We start from the raw sequence: 14,602 nt of genomic DNA on the forward strand, positions 1-14,602 counted from the left end.
CCCGACTGAAAAAAATCTCTAGCACCGGGACGTCGGGCTAGCCATATTGCAAGCCCTGTATCTGATTGAGGAATCACTCATCTTTGGAAAAGAAAGTTTATTACAGAGAAATGTCTCTTTCCAAAATAAAAGCTATACTATCCGCTTCTTCTGGGCTATATTCTCAGCAGCATAAGGAGAATCATGTGCTAACAGCTGTCTAAATGACTCGGCTAAAGTTAGTAGCATGCTTGTTGTTTTTGTCTTTGCACTAGGATGATGTCGGCGTAAATGTGCAGTCATATTCGTCGTGTTCCCACTAGTGCTTTCAGGTTAATCTCGTTGAAATGACCTTAACGCCACAACATGGCAAATCTCCGTTAACGAGCTACCGCCAATCGCCCCGTGCATGGGGCTAGACGGGCTAGACGGCCAACACGTTAACGAGCTAACTGCGCTAACACACTAGCTCCCACCCATGTAATTGAGCATTGTATGGCACATCCAACATACTGTTTTACTTTAGTCCATGACTCGCTTACCTTCAGGGTCATACGTCACATGAAAACCAAAATAATTCCAAACGCCAGATCTGAATGAGGGTGGGGGAGATCCATGTTGTAAGGAGAGCTTAACTTCTGTCTCGCTAGCTTGCCCTGCGCTCTTCCTTCTGATGCTGTCTGTGTTGAGCGCTCAGTGAATCTGCGTTCGACTACTCCGCCTAGGCTGCACTGTCGAGCCTAGGCGGAGTAGTCGAACGCAGATCCACTGAGCGCTCAACACAGACAGCATCGTCAGAAGGAAAGTTGATAAAATAAATTACAAATTTTGTATTGTTCGATACATATGCGTACCGAACCGGAAGCACTGTATCGAACGGTTCAATATCGATACGAATATCGTTGCACCATAAATAAATACACACACACACACACACACACACACACACGAAAAGTTACAGAAGCAGAAAAATATCAAATGCATTCATTCTTTTTATTATTGGTCCAATATATCAGAAAAACCCCAATTTGTGTTAAAGATAAATTGCATCAAAAACAACATCAATGTACAAGCTTATTTATAATTACAACAAAATTGTTATTAACATCCAAATGTACAATAAGGGCTCTGAACGTAAACAGCACACAATGAGGAGGAACAGAGGTTTTTAAAAAAAACAAAACCATAACAGACAAAAAAGTGATCTGAGGTTTAGACTGACTTGGTCGCTTTTATTAATCATGTGCTGAAAATCAGATCTTATCTTCATGTGCGAATCCACGCTGCCGGGACGATGAGAGGAAGAGTGAGGCATTGGGGGTGGAGGATGTTTGGCCTGGAAATATTTGAATGAAAACTCTCCCCTCCAACAGGCTCATAACAGACGTCCCTGTTTGAAGGATTTAACCTGAATCAGCTTCATATACAGCATTTTTTGAATGTGTCTCAACTGACTTTAGACCAGTTTGTTTTCAATTTTTCAGCAAATTAAATTAGAAAGAAAAACAATTTTTTTCCCCAGCAGAAGTTTCTGCCAGGGCCTTGAGCTACATATTTAGTGCAAAACAATTCAGCAGGCACATGTAGTATAATAATAATAATAATAATAATAATAATAATAATAATAATAATAATAATAATAATAATAATAATAATACTAGGGCACTGGCTAATAGAGAACATTGATCACACTAAACAGAGCTATTGTTGGAGGTTTAATGTGCATCAAAAGTAAATCTGTTTTGGTTGTGGCAGGTTTACACTGTTCGTGCACATCTCTAATCCCTTTTAAATCTTTATGCACTCATATAAATCCCAAAGATGCCCTCCAGTTTCATAAATGTGTGTCTCACATGTCAATTACTTCATTTACACCAAAGCGATGCTCTACAGATGCACCAGTGCCTAATGATAAGAAATCAAGTAACAACAACAACTCACAATCCTCAGCAGATACCAATGTTATACCTTAAACAGAACAGGAAATGTGTTTTTCAAGCTTTATTATATTTATTTGTTTTAGTTTTTTTTGTAATATTTATGCTACATTTCATCCAGTTACTTCTCAAACTGCACTCAGGGTTCAGTGAGTTTTAGCTACAAGCAAACATTTAATGTTTTTAAACCGATCTGGGGTTTTCTTTAGTATAAAAGATGTATGATCCCTTTAATTGATAAAAGCTGGCACCTGATGTGTTTGTATGAGTACAATCAATGTGGGAGCAGCTACAAATACTGCTCAATAGCACTACTAGTGGACTACTACTAGAACTTTACAGTCAAACTCTAAGGTTTGAGCTATTCAAATGCAATGGAGTTATTATAGGACAACAGTATGGGCAAAAATGATCGTAGTAAATCTTTGGATTTTCCCTTTTAGCCCTGGTGCATCCATAGGCCGCTCCACTGCAGCTGCCTCCGTCCATAAAGATACTTTTTATTCACATTGTTGACTTCTACTAGTTACAGAGTAGCTGCTTCACTCTTTTAAAGCTTAAGGGTAAAATGTGAAAGGCAAAAGTAGATAAGGACAATAAAAAAAGAGAGAGAACAAAATAAACCCAGTTCACTGGCAGCTGCAGACGCCTCGTCAGGATGCTGCAGCGCTTGCATTTGGTTGCATGGAGGCGCAGGCTCAGTAATGTGACGGCTACTTTACTTGATTGTAACAAAATCTGAAAGCAGCTCTAGTCTGGAAATCCTGTCAGTGAAGGAGAAACTCTTAACCAACAGGAGGACAAAACGTGGTGACTGTGGAAATGTCACATGACTGAGTCTGCCTGGGCGTCATTGGTCAGGTTTTAGCTACTTTCAGAGTAAAAGGAAAGCAGAATAAGCTTTCCTGTGTTGGCAGTAAATCAGAAAGTTTTAAATATTATGATTGCAGTGAGGGGATTTTTCCCATTCAGGAGTTGGAAAATAATAAAGGAGTGTGATGCAAAAAGTGTGCCTCACATACAGGGCTCCACCTCATTATCCCATGAGTCACAGCTGAGCAGATTGCTAACAGAGCTGCACCGCAGAGGGTTTCCATGCTGTTCAGTACCTCAGTCTCAGCCCGTTTGGTTAAAACAGGCAATTTAAGAATTTAAAGTAATGTGTTGCATCGCTCAGGGTGTCGTTTTTTGTTTGTTTGTTTTTTGCAATGTCTCACTCTTAACATGACACAGCAGGGATTTTTCCACTAGCCCCAGAGGTTTTAGTTCCTCTGTAAGCCAGCAGCATGAACACACTGACACCTTATATTCAGGATTCATGGCTTTCTTAGGGATGGTTATGCATGCTTCAGTGCAGGGTTTTATCACTTAGGCAAGGAAATAATAATAAGTTAATTTAAAAAAAAAAAAAATCCAATGGTAAAGCATTTACGTCTTCTTACCACTGGAGCCTTTACCTTATTATTATGAACCAAATGCACCGTTAACGTCACCAACTGAGGTAAGTCTTTGCTTAAAGAAGAAGAGGAAGGGTATAAATGGGAATGGTGAGAGAAAGACGATATCAAGAGAAGCCAAAAGAGGTAGCTCACTTCTTCACTTCCCCCTCATTTCAAAAGCATGGGAGAAAACTATTAACAGCTTGGCCACAAGGTGGAGCCGCTGTTCTCTTAAAAACTCCACCTTCCACAAAGTGACCTCTCAGACAAACCTCAGCGTTCAGCTCAGACGCCCATAGAAGCTTGTTGCCATCACTTAAAAAAACAAACAAAAAAAAAAACAAAAAACTTTTTGCTACCTGTAACTTAAAAATCTGAGTTATAATCTCAAAATTTCAAGTTATTTTCTCATAAGTTTGAGTTAGTGAGACCAGAGATTATAGCCCAAAATGGTGATTTATAGATGGCAAGACCTTGTTTTCTTCTGTAGGCACCTTCATCGTCATCGCTGAACACTGTTTATCTCCATTTATCTGTGAGGGTTTGTAGCAAAAAACAAAAACAAAAACCAAGACATACTAAAGTGTCCCTTAGGGAAAACACGCAGAGGTCCCACTTGAACATTTTTCACATACCACCTGATTTTTGTGGGTTATTTTTAATAACAGGTGCAGGAACGACAGGGGTGAAGTTTGTGACCTTTGGTAAAAGTATAGAGTAAAAAACAACAAAAAACAACAGGTGTGGTGCTTTGAGTACAAGAGAGTAAATTCCTGTTCATTCACTGTCGTATTTCCCAGAGGCTTTTACAACCTGGCAGGACAAAGAAAAAAAAAAAAAAAACATCTTGAGGATGTTTTGAACACATCTGAAACAAACCTAAGATACTTCATAGACCCACACAGCAGCAACACCTTCATGAACAGTTTTCTCAGTATGAAAATGGGAGAGCGTTGAGTAAGAGACTGCGGTTAAATAAATACAAAGCAGCGTTGGCAACCGACTGTTAACTCGAAATATAAAGTAGAAAAAGTCAAAAAAGAAACAAAAACTATACATAGTAGGTTTCTCCTCTTTTCCTAGCTGTCCTCGAATGCACCGTATGTTTCCTCCTTAGCGGACCAAAATCTTAGAGGGAGACGACTCCCCTCATACAATCATCTCACAGGAGAACAGGGGCCCCGAGTCCAGCAGGTAAACCTGCTGCCCTGTTGGTCTTTTTCCGTGGCATGAACGAGAGAGTGTGTGTGGAGAGACGGAGAGAAAGAGATAGAGAGATGTTTCAGTTCGTCTCACTCGTTTTGTCTTCAGTCTGTTTGTCCTGGAGGAGAGTTATGAGCGACTCCCACGCTGCCTGGCACTGCGCAGGGCGGAGAAGGACGAAGAGTCGGCCGACGTGGGGAAAGAATGAGGTAAAAGGGAAAGATTGGAATTATTTAGGTGAGTTCTGAGGCTGCTCTGAAAGATTTATGTTTGTAAAAGTCATGTTTTCACAGTGAGAGCTCAGAAATCTGTACAGTGATTCCACACATCTGCCACAGAGGCTGCTGAGGATCTACCAGATAATAAAAAAAAGTCAGATGGCTCTAGCACTCACACATGAGTACAAAACAGTCTCTACGGGCTAATGAGCGAATGCGCTTGAACAGTTTCAGAGAAATTTCAGGGAGGATAAGGCTAACAAACTAAATACTGTTTGTTATTTTTATGCATTGAAAAATAAACATACACAAGATCATGAGATCATGAGAAGAACAAATAAACAACCTTTGTAATTAAAGCACATGAAAGAAACAAGATGAGAATTTGTAGTCCATCTTCTTGAGATCATTATATTGTTAGCAAGTCTTTCACACCTTTCCTAGGCCTCATGACATCCTACAGTTGTAGTCAAGAAAACGGGACAGGAGGTAATTATGTGGACTGACTGCACGCCTGCTCATCCTAAGCATGTGCGTTTTCCACGTAGAGAAAACCAAAAACAAGGTGAGAGTTGTGCGTAATCAGTGCAACGACGGCGACCAACAGTTAAAGTTCATTTATAGTAATACTGAGTTGTGCTCGCATCATTAAATAATATTTCTCAAGTCTACATAAACTTTTTTTTAAACTCAAATAATAAGAAACTGAAAAAATGAACCTGTTTTTTATATCTTAAATTAAGTGCAGACTCTGTACGCATGAATAGATGGGATCACTTTGGAGAGAGGTTAGTGTTTGTCTTCTTGTCATCTGTTGACCCTCCCCCCCCGATGGCTGCACATCATTTAGCGTCTCCCTAACTGCTCCACTGTTTTCAGTCTTTATGTCACTATAAAACTGGAAACACTGGTATCAGTGGGAGTGTCTCCGGTGACCTTTAAGAACAGCTCGTGTGCTGCCTGAGGCTAAAAGCTGGAGTGTTTTTACAGAAATTACACAGGCGTACCTTTTCATAATGGGTGACGTTTTTGTCGGCCATGCCGGTGAGAAGCTGCTTGAAGTCTTGTCTCTTGTTGCTCTGCCAGCGCTCCCAGTCTGCCTTCAGGTCAGCGTTGAAACACTCCATTTTGTCCTGGCATTTCTCTACCTCCGCTGGTATCTGGTATAACACAAACAACATCAGCTACAGGAGCCATAGGGGACATAATACAGGACTAATTTACAGGACAAGAATCACAAACAACATCGCCGCTCGAGCGGTGCAGGAGCGTTGGTGGGGATGGGGTGTGTATTAAATCCTGTGATGTTTGTATGGGCAAAAGATAAAAATGAACAACTTTATTTAACATCCGACAAATCTAACCTGGTCACCTGAAGAATGATCTCTTAACTTGTAATTTATTAAGTTTTCAATTCTAAGAATGCCAGTGAAAAGTAAAGACGCTCCCAGAAGTGACAAATGCAGAAACGGCAGATTCAGATGAAAGGAAGGGGAAGGCTCACGGGCGTTCTGTCCTCTTGTTTGCGCAATACGGCTGCTTCTAGACGGCCTTCGTACTCCGCTTGGCTCTGGTCTCGCTTCCTTAAAACATTCTGTAAACAGACAGAGAAGGTCATACGTTTTATTTTGCACCCTTAATGTGACACTGTCCGAAGTATTTTATAAGAAAGACAACATGTGCAAACTGTTAAACTGAGACAGAGATGCTGAATCAGGAGCTTGGCGAGGACAGGACATGACACATGCAGAATCTCACACCATACTTCCTCTATTCAGGTTCAAAGGTGATGAAAGCAGTCGCTGCTCGACTGTGTGCAGGCAGAAGGACTCGCACTTTATGCTGTTCTGGGTAAATTTCTGCCCCCGCGTATCTTCCTTATGTTCTCCGCTATAAATAAATGAAACTAATCCACGGTTAAACATTACACATTTTTAAGCTTGTGCCTGCGAACCGAGCAGAACTGCCGTTTCCACTCTTTTCCATCCAAAACCTATAAATGTGTTTACAGTGGAAAACTTCAGTAGAACTTTCCTCTGCTAATTTTAGCTCAGCAAACCAGACATCTTTTTTTCTTTTTAGTTTGGAAAGAAACAGGCAAAAATATTTTAATTTCACATAAGTTTGCTTCTTTTTGTCACTAGGTTTGAGACAATGACACGGTTTTTGTAGTTTTGCCTCTCTCTGCCTGCACAGTCGAGATGTGGTTGAAGTGCAGATGTTCTGCTTTAATTCTGGTTTAACAAAATAACTGTTGAGGAATATTGCTATGTTTATACACAGACCCCACATCTCCACAGGCTCAAAACTAACTGGACAAGCTAACATCATTTTATGAGGATTGTCATGAAACCCTTTTGCAGTCAATGACCACCCAAAGTGTAGAACCTATGGACATCACAAAAAGCTGTGTTTCCCTTCCAGGCCTTTATTTTATCCTTCAGTGGGTTTTTTGCCTTCAGTAACTGAAAAGCACGCTCTGGAGTGACATCAGGTTGACTTTTAAAAACATTCCCTTTCTTTGCCTTGAGAAACCCCCTGGTTGTTTTGCTTTGCGTCATTATCCATTTGTACTGTTAAACACTGTCTGATCAGTTCTGCCCCATTTTGCTGAGTGTACGGCCCTGTATGACTCCCAATTCACCCTGCTCGTCTATCAGCAGCATCAATACACATTAGTGCCCTGGTTTCACAGGCAGCCATAACAGATGATGTTGTATGCTCCAGGTCAGGAGCTGTTTTTGTTTCACTTCCCATCATCCCATCATTCTGGTAAACGGTTCATCTATGCAAAGAAGTTTTTTGGCCAATACTAATCTGGTCCTCGTGCTCCAGAGTGTAACCAGTGGTTTGCGTCTTGTTGTAAACCCTCTTTATTTACACTCATGAAGGCATCTCTTGATTTTAGACCTTGACAATGATGTACGCACCATCTCAAGAGTGTTCTTGGCTTAGTTAGATGTTGTGAAGGGAGGTTTTCTTGGCCATGGAAATAATTCTGTCATCATCGACTTCAGTTGTTTTCTGTGCTCTTTCGGGTCTTTTGGTTTTGATGAGCTTGCCAGGGCTTTCATTCTTTTCAAGCAAGTTAAGCAACTCTCTCGCTTTGTCTTTTCAGCCTAACAATCGCTTTTTTCACTTGCATATCTCTTTGGACTTCATGTTGATCTTTTATCTGTCATGAAATAACAAGAGAACAGGCCTCATCTGGCCATGAATGTTATCATCAGCCAATTAATTACTATGAGTTAGTATAAAATGTCCAAAAAATTCTAAACAGTTAACGCTAAATTTTTGTTTAACCTACACCCGGGGACTAATTAGCAGAAATTAGAACACTTTATTTTGTTCCCTTTTCTTGACACATCAAGCAGACGTTACACGTTTTTAGTGCCACCAACTCCCTACCTTCATTGATTCGATGTAGAGAATGTATTCTCTGAGCACGGGTAGAAAGTCCTGGCCCATGTTCTCGCTCATGTCCTCCAGCGCGCCGCAGCACGTCGTCACACAGCCAGCCACGCCCTCCAGAGGGCGCTGCAGCTCCTCCTCTGACCCTGCCCAACTGGCATAGACTGTACCATACTCGCGTAGCTCAGTTAGATACTCTAGTCGAGAGATGGGGTGAAAGAGTTGGTTAGGTCAGATCTGACTTCTTAAAGTCAGAGTTACTGCAGAGTACTAGTGCTGGGAAATAAATCACAGAAAAGCCACAAGCATAGTTTTTTTTTTTACACTATTGTTTTTAACTTATTTTCTGTACAGCACTTTGGTCTTGTGCTGGGTATTTTAAAGTGCTTTATAAAAAAAATTGGATTGGATTACACTCCATCACCTCACAGGTCTTTATTATTTACAGTCATCAGTTTCCATCTTATCTCCTCTAACAAGGCCGCCGCGGACAGCCACTGGTCTACAACTTGAACAGATGGTGCCGAGCAGCACTTCACGTGGCTGGTGGCAGTTATTTACACAGTCACTTTTCATGCATGAGTTAGGCCTGCAGTTATCAACCACAAGGCCCAAAGGTCTGTGGATTCCTCTTCAAACAAACACACTCCACAGTCAATACTGCATATCAACTCATCCTAAAACTCATTGCTTGTGTCCCCGGTACAGACTGGACGATCGCACATGAAATTCAAACGCCGATGCTACAAAATGCTACCAGCAAAATGGCCAAGAAACGTAATATAAAGAGCAAGCTCCAATGCACTATATGCACTCGTTGCTTGCTGGTGCCTAAAATACACATTTGGAAGAAGTAGCCTCGATGAAGTTCATCTGTAACCACAAGCACAGTGGTAAACATACAAATAGCTCCTCTATAGTCACTGAGGCTACGCTGCAAAGAGCACAGCACCATATGAATTTGGCTGCTTCCTGCGTGTGCCTAAAATACACGAATGGGGTAAGCAACTCTAGAGAATTTAACTCTTTATCCAGCCATAGTGCTTTATACATCTAAGGGTCAGCATAGAGTTTAATATATTTGGTAAAATAAAAACATCCTATACAAACGAAAGCTTCTCTTCTGGTTTTTAGCTTCTTCTTTTTTTTTTTATGATTCAGCATAATTATTTCTCCTTTTGTGGGTTTAATTTAGAATGGAAAAAAATAGATAAACAGTTCACCATATGTAACAGCAAAGGTGTCGGGGACTTTTGATGATGATACGAGCCTCCTACGCCTCCTACATGAGGTATTTCAGGCATGTCCAGCTAAGAGAAGACCACTGGCCAGCCAGGACACTCTGAATAGGTTATGTCTCCCTGGCTAGCCTACAAACACCTCAGATTCTCTCCAGAAAAGCTGGGCAGGTGACTGATGAAAGGCATGTAAGGGCATCTGTGCTCAGACTTCTCTGGAAAATAGATGAAGGAGGAAGAATTATCATGCTTAAATAATATTTCCTCGGCCCCTTACCTGATTGCTCTTTGAGGATCCTCTGAGCGATCCGGTCGATGGTTCCCAGTTTCTGGTTAAAGGTGTCCAGGTACTCTCCCATGGCGCAGAACTCAGGAGGTCGCACTCGCAGCTTGTAGCCTCCAGCCACGTTCTTCACAGACTCACCCACTTTGGATAGCAGGGCCAGACCCTGACGTTTGTTGAGGTCCTGCGAGCAACAGCATGATCTTGATATAAATAGGCAGCCACATAAGTTTCAAAAGGTTAGACAGTAAAGAAAATATGATGGTATTCGTGTCTCCTCTCCTCTTCTCAGTGGAGATCGAGTATTGGTGGCGATTAAGACCATTTGAAGGTCTTTCGTCTTAAAGAGAGCAACAAAAACTTTGCTTAAAGACATTTTAAGCAAGGAAATAAGAGGTCTAAATTTTGTGGTTTTATATTTTTCTGAAAGCTTACAGCTGAGGTTGAGCCTTTTGAATTTTCATTTATCACGCAACAGCACTCATGATTTTCCTTTCTTTTTGACCTATATTCATATATTAGTGGGACTGCTTTTCTTCATGGGAGACCCCCATCTCACCTTGGCAGACAGGAAAGCATTTAGATGAGGGTTGAAGGAGAGGACGGGGTGGTCTGCAACTCGTTTCAGGAACTTGTCCAGGGCCTTCATCCTCGTCTCCACAAACTCCTCGGAAAAACGATCGACCACGCCCTTCATCACAAACTTCTCTGGTAACGGCTGGAGATGGGAGGACGACGGCAGAGCGGGGACAAGACCGGAGTGCAAAAGAGAGCGTGAGAGGTTTCTAATTGGCAAGTGGCACAGCTGGTTGCAACAAAGCTCGTGTAACCTACTGGGATGAGGTGGGTCGGCTGGCTGTCCTCCAGCTTGGTCCTCAGCCAGTCAAAGTCCTGATAGCGCCGCCGAACAGAGTAGTCCGGCAGGTCAAACTCTATCCGTGTTGTCTGAGGAAGAACACACACAAACATTTCTAAATGAAATTCTTCATATAAAAAAAAGGAAGAAAGAGCTAGAAAAATCCAGCATGTGACAAGGTGGTAAAGTCAAACAGGTCCATGAACGCAGCCTTTTGTGGCCGAGTAAATTTTACACCGTTTGTGAGTTATTTTGTAACAGTTTAAGTTAATTTAGAAAGAAAGAAATGGGAAAATCATTTAGTATTCACACTAGGCAGTGCATGTGTACACACACAAAAATGCACTTCCTGTCTCTCTGAACATCAAGGGTCAAAGGTTGCTTGGACATGTCTCCCCACTGAATCGGTTTATGTCATTAAGCGCTGAAGAAAAAAAAAAAAAAAAAACAAAAAACAGAGGATCCACCCGCTAAACACAAGTTACAGAATCTCCCTTGCGGAATATCATTTTCCAGGAAAGGTTCATGTATCTGAAACGACCCGTTTTATCAGGACACAAGCAAATTCAGGTCTAACCGGTTCATTCCATCTCAAATAAATTATTTAAACATTTTCTGCACAACCACCTCTGATTTACTTGAAACCTTTATGGTTTTAAAATGTGGACATACATACATTGTGAAATTTTAGCCTCATATATCAAATATTTTTCTAGATTTTTATTTTCGGGCTTACCCTCCTTCTCGCGAAACCCGCAAAATAAATTGCACCAGGCAATCTGTCACATAATTGTCCCTTTGTTTCACTGTGGGTTCAGAATTTGGTGTCCATGCCTTTCTAACAATGGACAATGCAATAACAACAGCTTTACAAACAAAAAACTCATATACACATAAAAGTGTAGATTTAACAGATTTAACACATGATTTCTGCTCCAGCATCCATTTCTCTCTTTGTCTGGAGGTGGCAACATTCTCTTGCCTGCTGCTGCTCCTGTGACAAAAGCTGGCAACTATAACTAATGTACATTTCTACATCACAGTATTTTTGAGATAAAACATCAGTGTGTCTGTGGCTTTAAACTGGAGGTTAACAACAGCAATCTCTTAAAACATCTCTTAAAACAGCAGAAATTAAGAGATGTGAAAACTGAATTTAGAAAAAAAAAAAAAAGGGGCTCAGTGATTAAACAGACAAAATACACCCACTGCAATATATAAGAGTCTATGAGCTGTCACCATGTAACCTTTCACAGCTTCATCAAGAAAAGCCTGATTCCTATCTACACATCTTAAGTTGTTAAAGTGCTCTGTGGACAAAGCCCATACAAATGTGTCAAGTGTATTTTCCTCTGTTTACATCCTTGTTAGGTAGCTTCCCTACCTGTGCTGCTGCACTGCTACACAGTCATAAAAACAATGCACTGCAAGTCAAAAACACCACAGAGTATCTTTAACTTACACCTTCCTCACTGGTATGTTTTTCTAATTAAATATTCATTTTAACACTACAGCACAGGATTTTTCAGAACCTCCAGCAGCTGCATTAAAGCTCTGCGCCATCATTAAATGCAGGTCGAAGAAAAAAGGGAAAAAAAATACAAGAAAACACTAAATAAAAGTTTAATTAAGCAATTATTTTCTATAAAATAAAACAGAGTTTGTTCACATTATCATGACACCAGCCTGTAGCAGACCTTGGTGGAGACTCTGTAAGTGATGTAGGTCTCCATGGTGGAGACGTGTTTCTTTGGGTCGTCGACAGTGACGAAAAGGTCGTGGGTTTCTGTGTCGGCGTAGGGGTCCCTGCCATCTGAGTCCAAGTCGTCGTCCAGCTGCAGCCTGTTGAACAGCACGGACGCAGAAGCCGGACTCGGCGTCTCAACCGGCGTCCCGTTGGTCAGCCCCACTTCCTGCATGTGAACAGATAACCACAACATCATGACACCAAAATACAGATGCTGCACTCTGCAAACAAAGAGTAAAACACAGATCCCAATGCTGCCACTGCAGTTTTTTTTCCCTCTCTGTCAATGGCGCTCTTGTTAGGCCCGTGCAAACATCCTACATCTCCTACACTGTCCTAACTGAATGATGGATAATGGGAGGGAAACAAACAGCTCTGGCATGAAATACTGAGAATTTTTTTTTATCTTATCTTCCAAGTAAATATATAAAAGTCACTGCTTTCCAAGGGCCTTACTTAAGAAATAATAGTTTAGAAGACTAACTAAGAGGTGCTGCTAACAGTAGAGGTGCAGTCTCAGGAGTGCACTGGGCCAATATCCCGCACTGTATGTTGGGAGAAAATTGATCATGAATTATTAAAGCTGTACTGGCATGGAATTGAAGTTGAGAAGATTTTAATGCTGTTCTATTATCTTTTTGTTGAGCACTTTTGGATGCATATTGCAGGAAAACGCATGTATTCTTTTATTTTTATTTATTAGTCCTTTATTTATCCAGGTAAAAAAAATCTCATTTCCAAGAGAGACCTGGCATCATGGCAACAAAAGTCAAAATACATGTACCACATAAGTATATAACACTTAAAACAAATACAATATCCCATACAAACATGTGAAAAATATACAATAACAGATCAAATTAAGAGCGACATTAAAAACAATCACATTGAGTAAAAGAGTTATTCTCTCGTTCCTTTAAGATGGACTTAAACTCCCCCAAGGTAACCAATTCTGATACTTTCAGTTCCTTCTCCAGATTCAGATCCAGGAAGCAGGGGCAGCGTATCTAAAAGCCTTTTCCCCCAATTCTGTTCTGATTCTTGTCTAGAAACATGTAAATAAGGGGTGAAAATATCAGTGGTGCAACCAAAAACTGCACAAAGGATCATTTTTGTTAGCAGGAAACAACATAACACAAACAATTTTATTATGGACCGCTGGAATGAGGACTTGTAATGTAACATTTGATTTTCTGTGAACTTCTGGTGACAAATCTCAGCGGCTGTCAGAGTCTTCTATGGCATCACATGAGAAAAGGAACTACTTTCGTTGTGTGAGAGGCTCATGTTCAAGCACAATTACCTTTTCTTTAAAAAGAAAAAGAAAAAAAAGAAAAAGAGGGTCTGTGGATAAATTTCTACTTCAATCGCTGTCAAAAGAAGTGCTTTCCCTCAGTTTGTCCACACAGTTTCTTCACACTGCTTTCACTCATTGCTGTGCACACAGGAAACACACACACGGGCGCTGATGCTGTAAATTCTCTCTTTTTTTTTTTAAACACTTTGGTGCTAACCTGCTTTGGTAATCACAGTTGAGATAATTGCATTGGGCTGATGTTAATAAGCAACAGGAGAGTCCAGTACGCACTGACAGTGAGGAGGAAAATAAGAAAACTGTATGTGTCTAACAGACACGGCAGAGCTGACAGATGTTTGTGACAACCAGTCCCGGCATTGTGGCCAATCAGCAGATATTTAGAGCACAGGTGTTACTAAATACATCAAGTGCCACGACAGCATGTCAGTGAGTCACCAAGCACCGAATGGAATTTAACCCTCACCATCATCAATGTAATATTTCCACCTGAGCTTTTTTTTGTTATGGACATGTTTGCATATTTTAAACACTTATGGTCACGCCTAAAATATGAACTTGCCAACTTAAAAAAATTATACATGTTTATGTTAACACAAACTACCTGTGCCTGTTTTTGCAGGTTAAAGCTGCAGCAAGTAGGACCTATGCTGCTGTGATCAGTTGTTTTGCTGTCCCAATGCCTGCAATTGTGCCACTTGTGAACTTGCTAAATTTGCTCATGCAACCACTTTCATACTCTCTCTCAGACCTCAAAGTGACACAATGTAAATCCTTGCTTTGTCCTATCAACAGCCCAGACCTCAAAATAATCAAATGAACATCAAAATCAGTAATAAAGAAAATGTGCACTTCAATTTTTATGTGACTGATCCAATCTAGCACCACTTTCATACCCCTCCCTACAGACCAACATGGGCACACGCCTATTAGATAAATCTGTTGCATCGGTACACACACCGACAGATGCAATTGG

At 40.8% G+C, this 14,602-nt stretch overlaps 1 protein-coding gene across 3 annotated transcripts in view; it reads right to left on the reverse strand.

Moving 5' to 3' along the window:
* Positions 1-953: 953 nt before the first annotated feature.
* Positions 954-14,602, reverse strand: part of snx30 (sorting nexin family member 30) — a 15,179-nt gene continuing 1,530 nt past the window's right edge. The window contains exons 2-10 of one of the 3 annotated variants that reach the window (XM_085279204.1): positions 12,262-12,477; positions 10,543-10,653; positions 10,268-10,426; positions 9,703-9,892; positions 8,185-8,384; positions 6,281-6,370; positions 5,784-5,936; positions 4,652-4,715; positions 954-1,369 (exon numbers count right to left, since the gene is read on the reverse strand). In XM_085279204.1, coding sequence (XP_085135330.1) covers positions 1,233-1,369; positions 4,652-4,715; positions 5,784-5,936; positions 6,281-6,370; positions 8,185-8,384; positions 9,703-9,892; positions 10,268-10,426; positions 10,543-10,653; positions 12,262-12,477 — 1,320 coding nt within the window. In that variant the 3' untranslated portion in view covers positions 954-1,232. Of the gene's footprint in view, positions 4,169-4,651; positions 4,716-5,783; positions 5,937-6,280; positions 6,371-8,184; positions 8,385-9,702; positions 9,893-10,267; positions 10,427-10,542; positions 10,654-12,261; positions 12,478-14,602 lie in introns of all 3 variants that reach the window. The other 2 variants (XM_085279205.1, XM_085279206.1) reach the window with 2 other exon arrangements.

This window comes from Mchenga conophoros, linkage group LG7 (assembly GCF_057382185.1).
Source record: "Mchenga conophoros isolate Kocher_MC1m ecotype Shallow Benthic linkage group LG7, M_conophoros_male_GT1.1, whole genome shotgun sequence".
NCBI classification, from domain to species: domain Eukaryota; kingdom Metazoa; phylum Chordata; class Actinopteri; order Cichliformes; family Cichlidae; genus Mchenga; species Mchenga conophoros.